The sequence below is a fragment of the Eulemur rufifrons genome, chromosome 8, assembly GCF_041146395.1.
Source record: "Eulemur rufifrons isolate Redbay chromosome 8, OSU_ERuf_1, whole genome shotgun sequence".
NCBI lineage: Eukaryota > Metazoa > Chordata > Mammalia > Primates > Lemuridae > Eulemur > Eulemur rufifrons.
In genome coordinates, this window is record NC_090990.1 from 11726317 (window position 1) to 11743120 (window position 16804).

The window sequence follows — 16804 nt, forward strand, 5'->3', positions numbered from 1 at the left end:
CCCTTAGGCTCCTTCCAAATGCCAGCTTCTCCCGAATTCTTCCCTGGTCACTGCCCCCACCAACCACCTCCCTAAAATCTGAAGCCCCTCCCACAGCTCGGTCCCTTGCCTGGGGACACCAAGTCTTCCCTCTGTGCACTGCGGTGGGGACCGCTTTCCCGGCAGGGCTGTCGGGGTTTCGCCCCATAGAGGACAGCGGCTCCAGCGGTGGGCTGCATGCTGGGCTCAGATGAGCTGTGTGGCCCTGGGTGAGTGCCATAACCTCTCTGAGTCCCCTTTCACTCTCTGTAAAATCAGGATCCTAACAGTTCCCAACTAACAGAGGTTTGGGAGGGATAAATGGATAAAGTAGTCAAGTTCTCAGCGAGGGGCCTGGCAGTAAATGTTATCTGTTGTCCCCACCGAGGTCAACAGGACCGTGTGATTGTAAGTGCAAATGCTTGAGGGCACCAAGGTCTGTACTAGGTGAACTGAATTAATGAGGCCGTGGCCCGGGGAACGGTGGCAGAGGAGAGGGTGCGGGAGCTGTCGTGATTCAGCCATTTGGTCGTACTCACGGGGCACCTGCTCTGTGCCGGACTCTGGGAAGAGAAACAAGCACCATCCCTGCCATTGTGGACAAGTGGCCCCAAAATGGGAAGGCCCCTCCCCCCACATGCCAGATGATTCCAGCCAACATCCCACCACCTGCCATCTCAAAGTGTGACAGAGGTGAGCTGGGGACAAGGAGGAGGCAGAGTGCCCTCCCAGCCGCCGACAAGCTCTCGGAAGCCATACCTGCTGGGGTTGGCGCCAGACAGACTGTGAGTCCCTTGCAGGGCAGTTCTGAGAAGGCCATGATGTCGCACAGGAGTGGATTCTCTGGGAGCCTGAGCTCAGGGAACAGCAGAGGCGGCTCTGACACCGGCTCTCCCACCTGCGAGCTGGGTGCACCTGGGCCAGTCACTCAGCCCCTCTGCGTGGCAGTGTGGAGGCCTCAGCACTGGAGTCCCGGCTCCCTGGTGAGAGGCCAGGCCTGGTGCCTGGACACAGGGAGTCAGGCCCCCCCCCATCTCTGGGGCCACCACTGGGGCTGTTGGCAGAGGCACAGCCACGCCCAGCAGCGTGGTTTCCCCAGGGTTCGACAGCACCAAGGTGGCAGTGCCACCACAGTGCACACTGGCTCTGGCACACGCCTGAGGCCTGAGCACCCCCAAGACAACACCCAAAATTTGCTGGGGTGGGGCGGGGCTGGGGAGCAATTTGAGGAAGGCTAACTTCCAACAGAAGCTAGTCCCAGGAACTAGAGCCTGTGTCTAGGCACTAAAAAATGAAAATGCAACTTTCTGTTGTCTCCAATGGTTTCAGGGCCACATGGATTTGCAATGGTTGGCATTTATTGAGCACCTACTACATGCACTTCACAGACATTATCTCTGATCCTTAAATGTCCCTGTGAAGCAGCTACTGTTCCCATGTTAGAGACAGGATGTGTAGGCTCAGAGAAGATAAATGATCCGTCCGGGGTCACACAGCTTGGAAGTGGCAGTGCTGGGACTGAAACTGACGTCCCTCTGACGCCACATGTTCTTTCTCAGGGGACCTCTGGAAACAGGCAGGAAGCTCATTCATTCACCCAAGGGAGGTTTATTCACAAGCATGTACGAAGCACCCACCATGCCCAGCCATCACTTAGACACGGCACAGGAGCCCGGGCCCAGGCTCTCCGGGCACAGGGACATGAACCGCAGACACACGGGCCGCGTCACTGGAGCTCACGCACTGATCGGAGGACCCCACCGTCCCACCCCAACCCCAGCCCAGTCACCGGCGTGGCCCCTTCACCTTGAACACAGAGAAGGGAACGGGCTGCAACCTGTAGATGCCCAGTGCGACCACCAGATGGCGACTGTAAGCTGCTAAATCAGACTGTCCTTGGAGACCAAAAGGTCACCTTTCTAGAAAAGGGTGGTAGCGCCTGACAAGCAAAATAGCTCAAGAGAAAGGAACAAGATCACTAAGTGGGTAAAATGGCCAGGATGCAGAGAACCTCAGAGGGACACCCAATCAGAGGCCAGGGTGACGCGGTACTAGCTGGGGGGCGGGGCGGGGGGCGGGTTCCCTGCATCCACCTGGGGTTGAACAAACGAGAGCCCGGCTCCCAGGCCCAACGCGGGGCCCCTGTCCCAGCGGCGCTAGTCCTTCCCCATGGTGTAGCCCTGGATCATGCTGTTGAAGTAGGCCTGCGTGTTGCGCTCTGGGTAGAAGAGGATCATGTAGCACTTGGGGCCGAAGTACCCCAGGCTGATGGCCAGGAGGTTGAGCACAGTGACCAGGAGGTCCATGATGGTGACCAGCACCCCGCTGTAGACAGACATGAAGGTGCAGAGGGAGACGGAGGAGGTGAAGTAGAAGGTCATGCTGAGGGTGATGAACTTGGCCTCGTTGTAGTTGGTGGGCAGCTCCTTGCCCATGTAGGCGAAGCTGAAGCCCACCACCGAGAGGGCCAGGTCCAGGCCGGTGTTGACCAGCAGCAAGCTGCGGAAGTTGGGGTTGCAGGAGAAGATCATGATCTGGGGGTCGTCGGGGTCGGCACGGGCGGTGGGGCTGGGGCTGGTGGTCAGCAAGTTGCCCACCACGATGGCCACCTTGAGTGCCGTGGTAACCACCACGGAGACGTAGGGCCCGTGGTAACGGACCCAGTAGCTGTAGGCGCGCGGGAGGCGGCTGGCCATCTTGAAGATGTAGACGATCTGGAAGGAGCGCACGGCGATGCAGGAGATGCAGATGGTGAAGCAGACGGGGAAGACGGTCAGGCGCCAGAGGCACGTGGAGACCGTGGGCAGCCCCACGTACACCGGGACCACCGTGTAGGCCACCAGCAGTGGCGTCAGCATCAGGAAGCACATGGGGCCCCCCGCCGAGCGAACCATGGGTGTCTGGAAGTGCCTCCAGAATATCAGCAGGATGGCCAGCGTGCTGAGGAAGCCCAGGGCAGCCAGCAGGGCCACGAAGATGGTGGGCACCTCGTGCCACTCCAGGAAGGCCAGCCGCCGCTTGAAGCAGGAGGTGGCATTCCTGTGGGACCACTTGGTACTCGGGCAGGGCTGGCAGTCATACTCATCTGCAAAAGCCCACAGCAACTTCCATCAGCCAATCCCACCCTCTGAGCACCGACATCCCGCGGGCCCCGCTCTGGGGCACCCCCTGTGTTCACAGCCAGCACTCCCTGAGTCCCTTACACGCACTGGCTCATCAAATCCTCACAGCAGCCCCATTTCACAGATGAGAAAACTGAGGCTCAGCAAGGTTAAGGAATTTGCCCAAAGTCATGGAGACAGGAAGTTACACAGACAGGATTTGAACTGGGGTCTCCTTGACTCAGAGCCTACCAAGAAAAGTTCCTGCCTTCTAAGACCTCACTCTCCGGTATGAGAGGCATTCGAACACTTATTCACATAGTTTATTCAGCAAATGTTTGTTTGAGCACCACCCACGTGCTGGGGGCTTGAGGTGGAAGGCCCAGAGAGATGCATGCCCCAGCCCACGCCTCCAGGCTCCTGGCCAACCCTCAGGGGAAGGCCAGGGAAATCAATCAACAAACTTCTGTCCCGCAGCTACTCAGTGCCCGGTGCTCTGCCAGGCACATAGTAAGTGCTGTTCCGGTCGATGGAATCACCCGCTTAATTTACACTCATGCAGTCATGAAACACATGTTTGAGCCCTAACTCCGAGCTGTACCAAACCCTGATGTGGACAAAGGATGACACTGTCTGCACCTTCCTCGAGTTTATGTTCTACAGGGAGAAATGTTCATTCTTCTAATCAAGGAAGTCATTCGACAAACATTCACTGAGCAACTATATGCTCTGAACTACACCAAGCACTCGGGAGGCCGGAGAGATCAATCGCACACCGTCCCTGCCTGCCAGAAACCTGCCTTCTACTGGCTGAGCCATTCACTCACCCTCCAGCGGCTGCCCCCCTGCCTGGCACCCCCCTGCCTGGCACCCCCGCGCCCCGCGCTGTGTGTGGAGTGGGGCCCAGCTCCAGTCCTGCTGTGGGGGGGTTGTCCCTTCTCCCTCCCCCCGAACCAGCCTGTATTGAGGATTCTCCTCCACACCAGGTACTGGGGAGATACAAGAGGAATCAGACATGTCCCTGATATCTGGACACTTACACGCCCTGGGGGAGATGCCAGAGGCCCTGCCAAGGGGAAGAGCCCTGGCGACCCCAGGGGCAGGGCAGGGGCGGGGCCTGCAGGCTGTACCTGCGCTCTGGTTGAGGAAGGTGCCGGGGAGGCAGTCGATGCACTCAAAGCAGCAGGGGTGGATGCCCATAGACCTCTTCCTTTGCCCAGGCTGGCAACTCCTGGAACACATGGACAAGGGGACCTGGAGGGAGGAGAGAAAGAGACCCTGAGCCCTCTCTTCCCACACTCTGGGGGCTCCACCTCTCCCCGCCTAGCAGGATGCTCCAGGGAGGGAAGCCGGGTCGCTGCCTGGGAGGGGAGGGGATGCTGGAATTGCCTTTGTAGGGACCCTCCCAGGTTTGCCTGCTCAGGACCGAATCCACCCTCCTCTGGTATGACGGAAGCACCCAACTGTCGAGACAGACCCTCTGAGGTTCTGGGAGGACAGGACGCAGCCCCCGGGGCTGCTGGCAGCCGTGTTGTCACAAAGGGGCCAACGTGCCCAAGGAAGGGTCTGCAAGACGGAGTGAAACCCTGGACCCACACCCGCCGGAAGCTTCCCGGTCCCCCCTGGAGTTTTCAGCTCTGTGAGGCAGTCGGTTAACTCCGCTGCTCATTGCTCCTAATGACGGCTGCTCCCAACATTTCCTGCCACTCACAGCCAGACTCCTCATGAACACGGCCTTTCCGGAGGGGCAGAGGTTTTCCAGGTGACCGAGAGCAGGTGGGCAGGGCCCTGTCTACTGTTTTGACTGCCACATCTCCAGAACCCAGACGAGCACCCAGCCAGGGGAGGCCGCGGGTCATGGTGTATTGAAGGAACGAATGATCACACGTGGAGCCAGCGGGAAAGCAGTGGGGAGAGGGTGCAGACGGGGGGCTCGTCCGTGCCACACGGACAACATGGGCAGGGGGAAGCAGCCGTGGCCCCGTAGGGTCTGGGTTGTGTTAGGAGAGTGTTGCAAAAGCTCACACAAGAAGGGCCCAGACGAGGGGAGCCACCTAGGAACACTCGGCCCCAGAGCCCCTCTCTCCTGGCCCCTCCGAGGTCCCCTGCTTTCCTGTTCTGTCCTCCCAGCCACAGCTGTCAGCAGACATTTCCAGACATCCATCCCATTCTCCTCTCTGAAACGTGCTTGTGGAAGAACCTCGGTGACTCTCCGCCAGCCAGAATAAAACCTCTGACCCCCGCCAGGCTTTCGAAGCCCTCCGTGGCTTTCCCTGCCCTGCACGTGACTGCACACGTGTGCAGGTATGTGCACACCAACACACACACACCCTTATCCAGACCCACACCCACCACTCCCTTGCCAGGGATCCTCTCCCCACTTCCAAATTCATCTCTTCGCTGTCTCCTAAATAACCAAATGAATCCCACCTCGCACCCCTGGAATCGCAGCCTGCTATTCACTCATTCATTCAAAAGTTACTGGGCACACACGGATGCCAGGCACGGAGAATAGAGCAGTGATCTAAATGAGTCGAAGTCCCTTTTCTAAAGGAATTAGTATTTTCACAGGCTAAGAGAGGACAACAAATACACAAATATGTCATGTGATGGACGGTAAGAAATACCGCGATGAGAAATAAATCAGTGCAGGCTCACTGAGACATTGAGACTGATCACAGGTGACAGAACACCCCCCTCCTCCCCACACCTCCCCACCAATCCCTCAGACTCCTGTGTGACAAGAGGAGATCACAACTGAAAGACCCACAAAGCTCAGACTCTGTTTAAGAAGGAGTCTCCAGAGAAACCCAAAGACAACAAGGAAGACCAAAAAAAAGGACAGCCAAGGAAATTTTAGCACCTGGCAACACAGCTATTTGTTTACTCCTCCCTAGATAAACATAAAACCTCATCCTAAAGGTTTGTTTACCTCAATTCCTTTTACCCAATACATTATGTTTGGCTTTCAACCAAAAGTGGCAAGGCATGCTAAAAGGCAAAAAAAGCAAAGCAAAACAAACAAACAAACAAAAAACCATAGTCTGAAGCAGCAAAACAAGCAGCAGAACCAGACTCAGATATGACAGATATTTTGGAAGTATCAGATGAGGAATTTAAAATGGATTGATTTGCTAAAGGATCTAACTGAAAAAGTGAACAACATGCAAGCAAAGATGAGTAATGTAAGCAGAGAAATGGAAATTCTAAGGAAGAATCCAAAGGAAATGCTAGAAATAAAAAAACAAACAAACAAGATAACAGAAAGGAAGAATGAATGTGATAGGCTCATCACTAGACTGGATGTGGCCGAGGAAAGAATTAGTGAGCTTGAAGATATGTCAGTAGAAGTTTCCCAGGCTAAAAAGCAAAGTAAAAAAATGGTAGGAAAAAAAAGAATGCAATTTCCAAGAAGTATGGGAAAATTACAAATGGTGTAACATACATGTAATGAGAATTAGCAGAAGGAGAAGAAAGGAAGAAAGAAAGAGGAAGGAAGCAAGGAAGGAAAGAAGGGAGGGAGGGAGGGAAAAAGAAAGGAGAAACATTTGAAGTAATAATCACTGAGAATTTTCCAAAATTAATGACAGATACCAAACCACAGATCCAAGAAGCTCAGAGAACACCAGTCAAGATAAACACCAAATAAACTATACCTAGGCATATCATATTCAAACAGCAAATAACAAAGGCAAAGATAAAACCTCAAATGAAACCAGAGGAGGGAAAATTCCAATAAAAACAATTACTAGGCCGGGCATGGTGGCTCACGTCTATAATCCTAGCACTGTGGGAGGACTGCTTGAGGCCAGGAGTTCAAGACCAGCCTGTGCAACATGGCAAGACCCTATTTCTACAAAAAAAAATAGAAAAATTAGCAAGGTGGGGTGGCACATGCCTATAGTCCCTGCTACTCGGGAGGCTGAGGCAGGAGGATCACTTGAGCCCAGGAGTTTGAGGCTGCTGTGAGCTATGATGACGTCACTGCACTCTACCCAGGCACTCCACCTCTGTGTTAAAAAAAAAGAAGAAAAAAAAAAAGAGACAGAGACAGAGAACTTAAGTCCTTAGCACGGGGCCTGGAACACACATGTTCAGTGAATGTTTACTGTGCAGAGGCCCCCTGCGCCCCTCTGTCCCAAGGAGCTGGAAAGCGCAGAACAGCCATAGTTCTCAATCAACGGGAAAAGAACAGGACCCTGCAAAGAGAGGTCCCACCAGCTATAATGAAGACTTCCCAGACACCCTCCTTGATGAAAAGGGCCACCCGGCATGAGCCCCCAGACCCCACCCCCACCCGTCCCTAGGAGCTGACCGTGTTGTTGGGGGTGTGCCAGGCGATGGAGCCGATGTTCGTCAGCTGCCGCTGCGTAGGGTAGTAAGACGCGACGCTCTGGAACGGATTCTGGTTCATGTCCCACTGCCACTGGATGACCTCCAAGGGCATAGCCATGTCCCCCTCCTGGTTGAACTTGATCTGGTGGCCCAGGAGGGTGAAGTTGACCTTCCAGAGCTCCTTAAGTAGCTGGGGGGGTTGGAAGGAAGGGAAGTGGAGCTGGCATCAGAGCCAGAGCTAGACCTGGGAGAGAGTCCACGGTCCCACTAGCCTTGATTTCCACCGCTGTGAAATGGGGGCAAGAGTCTTCAGAAAGTGGCAGTTTGGGAGGCAGTGGCTCCAGAGAGCTCTGCTCTGGAATCAGATGCCTGTGGGTTCAGGCCCCGGCTCTGCCCCTAACTGTGAGGGCCTGGGCCTGTTGCTTGACCTCTCTGAACCCCGGTTTCCTCTTCTGCAAAGTGGGAGCAATAAAGCCCCTATCTTCCGGGCTCTGAAGCAGTAAAGGGGTTCATCTATGTTAGGGGCTTAGAACAGTGCCTGAGGAACGGTAGGTACCCACTTCCTACTGGGGTGCTGCTATAATTCCTTTTTCCTGAAGTCACCTCGGTCACCCCTCTGGGACTCAAATCGTGAGGTCCAGAGTCCACTGTCTCTCTCACCTGCAAAGGTCAGCTGGAATCTCCCCCTGCTTCCTGGGTCCTTGCTGTCTCCCCACACCTTAGGGCCAGCTCTCATTCCAACCTCTCCCAACGACTCCACACTCTCCGTATGCAGAGCTCGTACCACCTAGAGCATGCTTTGCACTAAGCGTCCTCTGGCCTGAATTCCAGTCCTAGCTCTGTCCTCAAATTGCTGTGTGACTTTGGGAAAATTGCTGAACCTTGCTGGGCTGACCCTGAAAGGGCTTCCAGCTCAGCTATTCCACCAGTCTGGCTCCTAGATTTTCCCTCCATAAATGGGGGAGTCCACTGGGCTACACCTCAAGAGCTCACCTCAGCTCAGGGACTGACGGACAGACACACAGATAGCCAAGGGACTTTGGGCCATAGCCTCCTGCCTTCCCTGTTCAGGGAGTGAGGTCCTGGGTGTCCATGTCATGCCCCTGCAGTGACCTGGGATTTGAGGGATCCAAGATATGACCCCCAAGGGGTCAGAAAGCATCGCCCTGTAGTTCTCCTGAGTAGGTGGGACCTGGACTGGTATTGGCAGAGACTTGGCATCTTGGGGCTGCCCCCTTGGGTCTGAGTCCTGTTTCCCCTTCCTCACCTAGTCCCACCCCCACCCCCGCACTGGCTCCACACCCAAGGCAGACCCATGCACCTCTCCAGCCCACACTGTCTCCTGGGGCCAGGCACCTGGTGTCAGAAATGAATGAGGAAGAAGAGGAAGAGGAGGAGTACATTCAGCCTCTACTCCGTGCCAGGTAATCTGCCTACAGGATTGCTAATCCTCTCAATAACCCAGCAGGGTACACATGACGAGAAAACCAAGGCTCAGAGATATTAAACAACTTGCCCGAGTTTGCAAGCTAGCGGTGGCAGAGCTGGGATTCCAATCCAGGTCTGTCTGATTGCAAAGCTCTGCCCAGCTCACCACCACCGCCTCCCACAGTACGGACAGGTGGGCCATACCTGAGGGGTGCACAGTGGTGGAGAGAAGGGTATGGTGGGGAGCTAGAGTGGATGGCAAGTGGGCAGCAAATGCACCAGGCTGTGGTCCCGGGTCCAGGGCAGGCCAGCTGACGAGAGGGTCTCTATCAGGGTCCCAAGGGCCCCATTTCCCCCACTTGTGAAATAAAGGGATTGGACCAGAAAATTCTGAGCAGATCTCACAACTCTGACCCTCTAGGATTCGATAACCTACTGAACATTGCCACTTGGACGAGCTCAGGACCCCCCAATTGGCCAGCTTGGGTTTACCCCCCCCATCCAACCCCCCATTGGGAGCACATCCCCCCAGCACCACCCCAAGTCGTCTCACCACCCCTCTGCCTCTCCGTCTGCCTCACTTCTCATGGGGTGCCCGTCTCCACCACCCCTGCACCATTTCATCACCATCCCCTACCGCCACCCCTGGCCACTCGCTAGCTGGGTGGCTGTCCCCTCTTGGAACCTCAGCTTCATCTGTATATGGGAAAGCAGAAGTACAGTAAGGGTGTCTACTCGCAGAGTGTCTGGGGATGGATGATAATTCATATAAAGGGGTTAGCACAGTGCCGGGCACGGTAAGCGCCCATTCATTCATTCATTCATGCAATAAATATTCACTGAGCCAGCCCAGGGCCAGCAAGTTGGGATACAGCATTGAATAGGGCTGATAAGGTCCCTGCTTGCACAGGCTCACATCTGGGGCGTGGGCTGGGAAATTGACAATAAACCAAAAAGCAAATAAACACAGTAACAACTTGGGGTATGCGTTATGACAAAAATACACAGGGTGTTGTGGTGGGACCCAGCACTGGCGTGGGGGAGTACAGGGACACCACATACAGGTTGGAGGTTTGCAGGCTGCACCCTGCACAAGTGGGTCCGCTGAGGGCAACTGGGAGGAACAGCGGGAGTCCCGCCCACTCAGGTCACCAAGCTGGGCACCCCACAGGGCTGAGTCCATACAGAGCAAAGAGCATCTTGGTCTCACTGGTCTGCACAAAAGGGCATCACTTTCTAATTCACAATGACACTGTTCATGCCGGCGGAGATGCTGGGTGAAGCCTGCGCTGGCTGGGCTGGGCTCCCCACGCCTCTTGTCTCTGTCACCTCCCACCCCAACCCGAAATTGGCTTCTTGTATTTTACCAGCTGGCATCAAAATACCTTTTAATGAATAACTACGGGGTTTTTTTGTTTGTTTGTTTTTTTAAAAAAAGATGTGTTTAGGGTTGCAAGGTTAGGCTCTGAGATTATGGGACGGAGAGGTACAATTAAAATAGAATGAGAGAATTTTTAGAGAGCTAACTAAATTGCTCCGTTTGTTAAGGAAGTGAACAGTTATTTGGGGAGAGGGATCTGGGAAAGGGAGGAAGAGGACAACAAAGAGGGCAGGTGGGCAGGGTTTGGGGACATGGCTGAGCAGTATGGGGGCGGCAGGCCCCCAGCTGTGAAAAAGTCAAGGAACTATTATATTTAAGAACAAAGAAGTGGGGCTCTCACTGCCTGTGGGACTTCCTTCCAGCAAATTCCACCTGAATCCGTGAGGACAGACTGTCTTGGACGGTGAGGGTTAAGTTAATTTAAAAAGGAATTTTGTTTGGCACCCGAAAGGACCTCTGGTGCTATGTGACTGGAGGAAGGGGGGGATGCCCCATGGCCTCTCCCGCACCCATTTGCCCACAACCCCCCAAGGGAGGTGCAGGCTAGAGCAGAGCTTGGGGGAGGGGGTGGCCCTGCGGTCTCCATGGCAACCGCGGAGTCTGCGTCTTTGGCTGGCTTTGGCTTTTCGCTCAGACCCGGCCTCACCTGCCACGGATAGACCACCTCCTTGTTGCAGCTGGTCTCACTGCAGCCCAGGAGGCTGTGCAGGGCGTGCGCCACGGCGTAGACGGCCGTGTAGACGCTGTAGACAACGCGCTCTCCCGAGAGCGTGAGAACGGTGTTGTAGGTCTCGGTGGTGTTGAAGCACTCGTCGCACTCCTGGTTGCAGGTGGACGCCTGGCTGCTCCTGCTGGGCGGCCGCCCGGCCCGCCAGCGGCGCACACGGAATTCGCTGAAGCTCGGGATGGGCACGCTCTGGGTGGTGACGCCCAGGAAGGTGCCCGTGTGGCGCAGCTCCATCAGGTTGTGCAGGACCGGGTCGATGGCCCAGGACTCGGAGGCGATCCACACGGCGCCCGTGTAGTTCCGGCGCATCACCTCAAGGAAGAAGTTGTGCAGGGCCAGGTCTGGGGAGAACACGACCACCACGCGCGCTGAGCTCTGCTGCAGCTTGTCCACGATGGCCGCCAGGCGACTGTGCTCCTCGGGCGTCACGACCTGGTTGGGCTGCGGCACGGGCAGCGACTCCTGGAAGGCGATGCAGATGTCGTGGCCGGTCAGGCGCTCGCTGAGCCGCTGGCCGTTGTCACGGCCGTAGTCGTCGCTGCTCACCAGCACGACGATCCAGTTCCAGCGGAAGTACAGCATCAGCTGCGCTATGGCCTCGACGTGGTGGTCGGCGCTGGGCATGGTGCGCAGCAAAGCCGGAAAGCGCTGCTTGTCGCGCAGCTGGTCGCTGATGGCGCTGTAGGTGATCTGCGGGGGAGGGGAGGGGCCCCTGGCATCAGCGAGCGCCATCGTCATCCTGGGTCAATTTGGGGAGCACCTAGTGCGAGCTACGCCCGGGGCTAGGTGGTTTACACCATCATCATCACGGTCACAAGGGAGCAACATAACAAGAACCTACTGCGTGCCGGGACCTAGGCTAGGTGCCTTACCTGTGCATCATCATGATTTTGAGCACCTACTGTGTTCCATGCCCTGGGCCAAGTAATGTACACCGTGGTCACTAGCACAGTAGCATTTAGTTAGAACCAGCCCTGGGCCAGGTGACTGGCATCGTTATCACTCCCATCATCTAGTAACGTTTAGTGAGCACCTACTGTGTGTCCCCGAGCATAGTGCTTTCCTCACCACCATCACCATCGGGCTCATCAACTAACCACATTTCTCCCCTCTGCGTCCAGGTCGCCACACTCTTGGTTTTCTTCCCACTTCACTGTGTGGTCCATCTCCTTTGCTGGTTCCTTCTCTTCTCCATGACCTCTTAACCTTGGAAGACCCCAGGGCTCAGGCTTGGGTCACTGTCTCTTCTCCAGCTACTGTCCCTCCCTTGGTGATCTCCTCCTGCCCACGCCAACAGCTCCCAGTGTATAGCCCTGGCCTGGACCTCTCCCTGAGCTTCAGACTCATGTTTGCAGCTACCTGCCTGACATCTCAAACTTCACACACCCAACACTGAACTCCTGTTCTCCTCTGAGCCTGTTCCACCCACAACCTTCCCCATCTGGGTGGATGGTGACTCCATCCTTCCAGTTACTCAGGCCAAAACGCTGGATTCATCCTTGACTCCTCCCCTTGCACGTGCCACATTTGGTCCATCAGCAAAGCCCCCTGGATCTCCCTGCAAAATGTGTCCATCGGGTACCTACCACCTTCCCGCTCCCTCCGAGTCCAGCCACCCTCATCTGTGCCCGCATTGCGACATTCTCCTCCCACCTTTCCTCCTACTGTCTACGCTTAATGTGGCAGCCAGGGGATGCTCTTTCGTACATGTCGAGTCACGCTACTCCTCTGACCCTTCCACGGCTCTGAATATCACCCAGGAAAAGCCAGAGTCCTTCACTGGCCCCTTAAGGGGCTCCGTTGTTTGCCCAGCCCTCCCCTCTCTGGTTTCGTCTCCTCCCCGTCTCCCCCTGGCCCCAGTTCTGCTCACCTAGCTCCACGAACAAACCAGGCACCTCCGGCCTTTGCACTTGCTAACTGTCTTCCTGGAATGCTCTTCTCCTAGAGCCTATGTAGCTCCTTCACTCACTCCTTCTCCTCCCTCAAGTCTTTGTCCAGGTGTCAGTAAGACCCACCTGACCACAGTGTTGAAAATTGCAATCTCCCTGTATCCCCACCGACATGCTCTATCGCCTCTACCCTGCTCCACTTTTGCTTTTATCCATTGCACATCTCACCTCCTAACATCCTCCGTCACTCATTTATTTAGGCTTATTAGCTCTCTCCCTACCAGAAAAGAAGCTCCAGGAGGACAGTGGTCTTTGTTTTGTTGCCAGCTGTATCCCAGCACCTACAACAGTACGTGGCACACAGTAGGTGCTCAATAAATGTTTGTTACGTGAATGCAAAAATGAAGTCAGTCCTTGACTGGTTCTTTCATGTCAAAATATTAACATTTATTGAGTACCTACTATATGTCAGACCCTGCAGTAGATGCTTTGCATAATAAAAACTATAGCAACAATTACAGTATTTGTGACGACCTACTATGTGCCGAGTCTTATGCTAGCTGCTCTTTTAATTAACAGGTACTCAATACCAGTACTGTACTAGGTGCTTTCAATCATGACCGTGATAATAGTTAGAATAATAGTAGTAACACTAATGGCCCTTTGGTGAGGACCTACTGCAGCAAGGCAGACCCTGTGCTAGGGAATTGTACAGAATAATATTGAGCTTTTTAAGTTTTTTATCTCCTGTGCAAAATGCTTTACATACTAACGATATGTTGCCATTGCTATTGACTACTGTGTGCTAGAAACTCGTACCCAGGTTGAACGCTCTAATCTTTAGACAGTCCTGGGATGGAACTCTTATCATCTCACTTTATAGGTGGGGAAACCGAGGCTCAAAAGAGTTAAGAGATTCGCCAGAGGCTTCACAGTGGCTAAGACTCAGTGCCAAGATGCACACCCAGGTCAGTCTTCCTCCAAAGCCTGAGCTCTTATCCCATAGCCTGAGCTGCCTTCTCAGGATTGGCGTTGATGTCCTGGCCCTGCTTCTCATCCTACCACCCCCATGATCAATGGAGGAAGGGGCTACCGAGCCCTCTGGAAAACCACCCCTCAGGCCCCTCCCCAGCCCCTTCTCCGGGGCCCAGGGACCTCACCTGTGGAAGGAGAAAGAGGGAGAGAAAGTTGGCCACGGTCACGACGGCCTCAGAGTTGTCAGGGCCGATGACGGCCACCACCCGGGGCACATATTGGCTGTAGTCCTCCTGGATGGGCAGGAAGTAGTCGTCCTGCGCCAGGAAGTAGAGCACCGGCTGCACGTTGTTGGAGACATAGCACACGTCCACCATCTCGTAGCCCAGCAGCACGCCCGGCAGCAGGCTGCTGTGGTTGTTGATCTCCTCCACCGCGAAGCGCATGGCCTGCATGAGGTTGTAGCCCAGCACCTTCATCTCGTACCTAGAGGGGCCGCAGTGCGGGGAGGTCGACGCAGGTCCAGAGTGAGGAGGGAAGGGAATGGGAGAACCAGCCTGCTCCTCCTCCCTGCCACAGGCGTTGACCAAGAAGGAGCCACTCTAGACAGTTCTGGCATTTTTACCACATCACTGTCACCATGCCACATCTCCAGGGTCACCATCATCCCTATGGCCACCACTGACACTATGATCCATGCGACCACCTTCACTACCATCCCTGTAACCTCCATCACCATTCTACTGATGTCCACTGGTGTAACCGCCGTCACCCACTGTAACCTCCCAATCACCATCACCACAGTCACCATCATCACCCTTATCCCTATTACCAATATCACTGCCACTGCCCTCGTTGTCACCACGTCTTTGTGACTGCCATCACCACCATCACCACCACCACCATCACTACCAACACTACCATCATCATGATCACCACCACCATCACCAGCATCATCACTATCATCACCACCACCATCATCACCACCACCATCACCACCATCACTACCATCACCATCATCACCGTCATCACTATCACCACCACCATCATCATCATCATCACCACCACCATCACCACCATCACCACCATCACCATCATCACCGTCATCACTATCACCACCACCATCATCATCATCATCACCACCACCATCACCACCATCACCACCATCACCATCATCACCGTCATCACTATCACCACCACCATCATCATCATCATCACCACCACCATCACCACCATCACCACCATCACCATCATCACCGTCATCACTATCACCACCACCATCATCATCATCATCACCACCACCATCACCACCATCACCACCATCACCATCATCACCACCAACACTATCATCATCATGATCACCACCACCATCACCAGCATCATCACTATCATCACCACCACCATCACCACCATCACTACCATCACCATCATCACCATCATCACTATCACCACCACCATCATCATCATCATCACCACCACCATCACCACCAACACTATCATCATCATGATCACCACCACCGTCACCAGCATCATCACTATCATCACCACCACCATCACCACCATCACTACCATCACCATCATCACCATCATCACCATCATCACTATCACCACCACCATCATCATCATCATCACCACCATCACCACCATCACCGTCATCACTATCACCACCACCACCATCACCAGCATCATCACTATCATCACCACCACCATCATCATCACCACCACCATCACCATCATCACCGTCATCACTATCACCACCACCACCATCATCATCATCGCCACCATCACCACCATCACTACCATCACCATCATCACCATCATCACTATCACCACTACCATCATCATCATCATCACCACCATCATCATCCTCATCACCACCACCATCACCACCAACACTACCATCACCACCATCATCACCACCACCATCACCACCAACACTACCATCACCACCATCACCATCATCACTATCATCACCACCACCACCATCATCATCACCACCACCATCACCACCATCACTACCATCACCATCATCACCATCATCACTATCACCACCACCATCATCATCATCATCACCACCGCCATCACCACCAACACTACCATCACCACCATCACCATCATCACCACCACCACCATCATCATCATCACCACAACCATCACAACCATCATTATTACCATCATCACCACCATCACCACCATACTCTTCATCATTGTTACGATCACCAGTGTTTCATGATAACGGTATTACTGTTATCAACACTATCAGCATCACCCCTTTCATCACCACCATCACCATCATTATACTCCCCGCCATTATCACAGGCATCGGAAAATCCAACGCCATGCTTAGTACCATCACTGGCACCACTACCCTCAGCATTCTTAAACCAGCATGTAATCTTCCCCAGTGTCATAAATGGTGCATTTCTTATAGTCCACCCTTAGTTAGCTTTTGCACTCTCCTTCCCTTCTCCCTGTCTCCCGGAATACCTTCACCCTCTCTGAATGAAGTAACTCTTTATAAAGAAATGTGACATTGGGACAACCCAGGTCTGTGTTTCAGAACACAATTGCCAAAGATTTTGGTAAAGCGGATTGTGTGGGTCATCCCTGGGGACCAGTGGGCTGGATCCAGAATAGGGGATTTGGCCAAGAACGGGGAGGAGTGATCTGAGCCCTCAGTCCTGGCCTGGCCCCCGAGGACCACACGACCAGCCCTGACCTCCCACCCCACCCCAACCACCATTTCCAGCCTCACACTGGAGACTCACTCCTTGCACTTGGGCACCTGCAGGTAGTTGAGGTGGACAGTGCCCTTCACGTTGGCATGGAGGGTGAAGAGGCCACCCAGGAGGTAATCTCCAGCCAGGTAGAAGTCCGAGTTCCCAGCCGGCTCAGCCAGGACCTGCAGCAGGAGGAACAGGGAGCAGAACACCCTTGCCCAGGGCCCCAT

General features: G+C 54.5%; 1 protein-coding gene across 1 annotated transcript; it reads right to left on the reverse strand.

Annotated features, from left to right (window-relative positions):
- Positions 1 to 2174: 2174 nt before the first annotated feature.
- TAS1R2 (taste 1 receptor member 2) lies at positions 2175 to 16804 on the reverse strand. Its single transcript, XM_069477400.1, has 6 exons — positions 16623 to 16804; positions 14040 to 14340; positions 10910 to 11680; positions 7435 to 7644; positions 4250 to 4373; positions 2175 to 3103 (listed from the first exon to the last, which is right to left on the reverse strand). The coding sequence occupies exons 1-6, from the start codon at positions 16802 to 16804 to the stop codon at positions 2175 to 2177; spliced, it is 2517 nt and encodes an 838-aa protein (XP_069333501.1).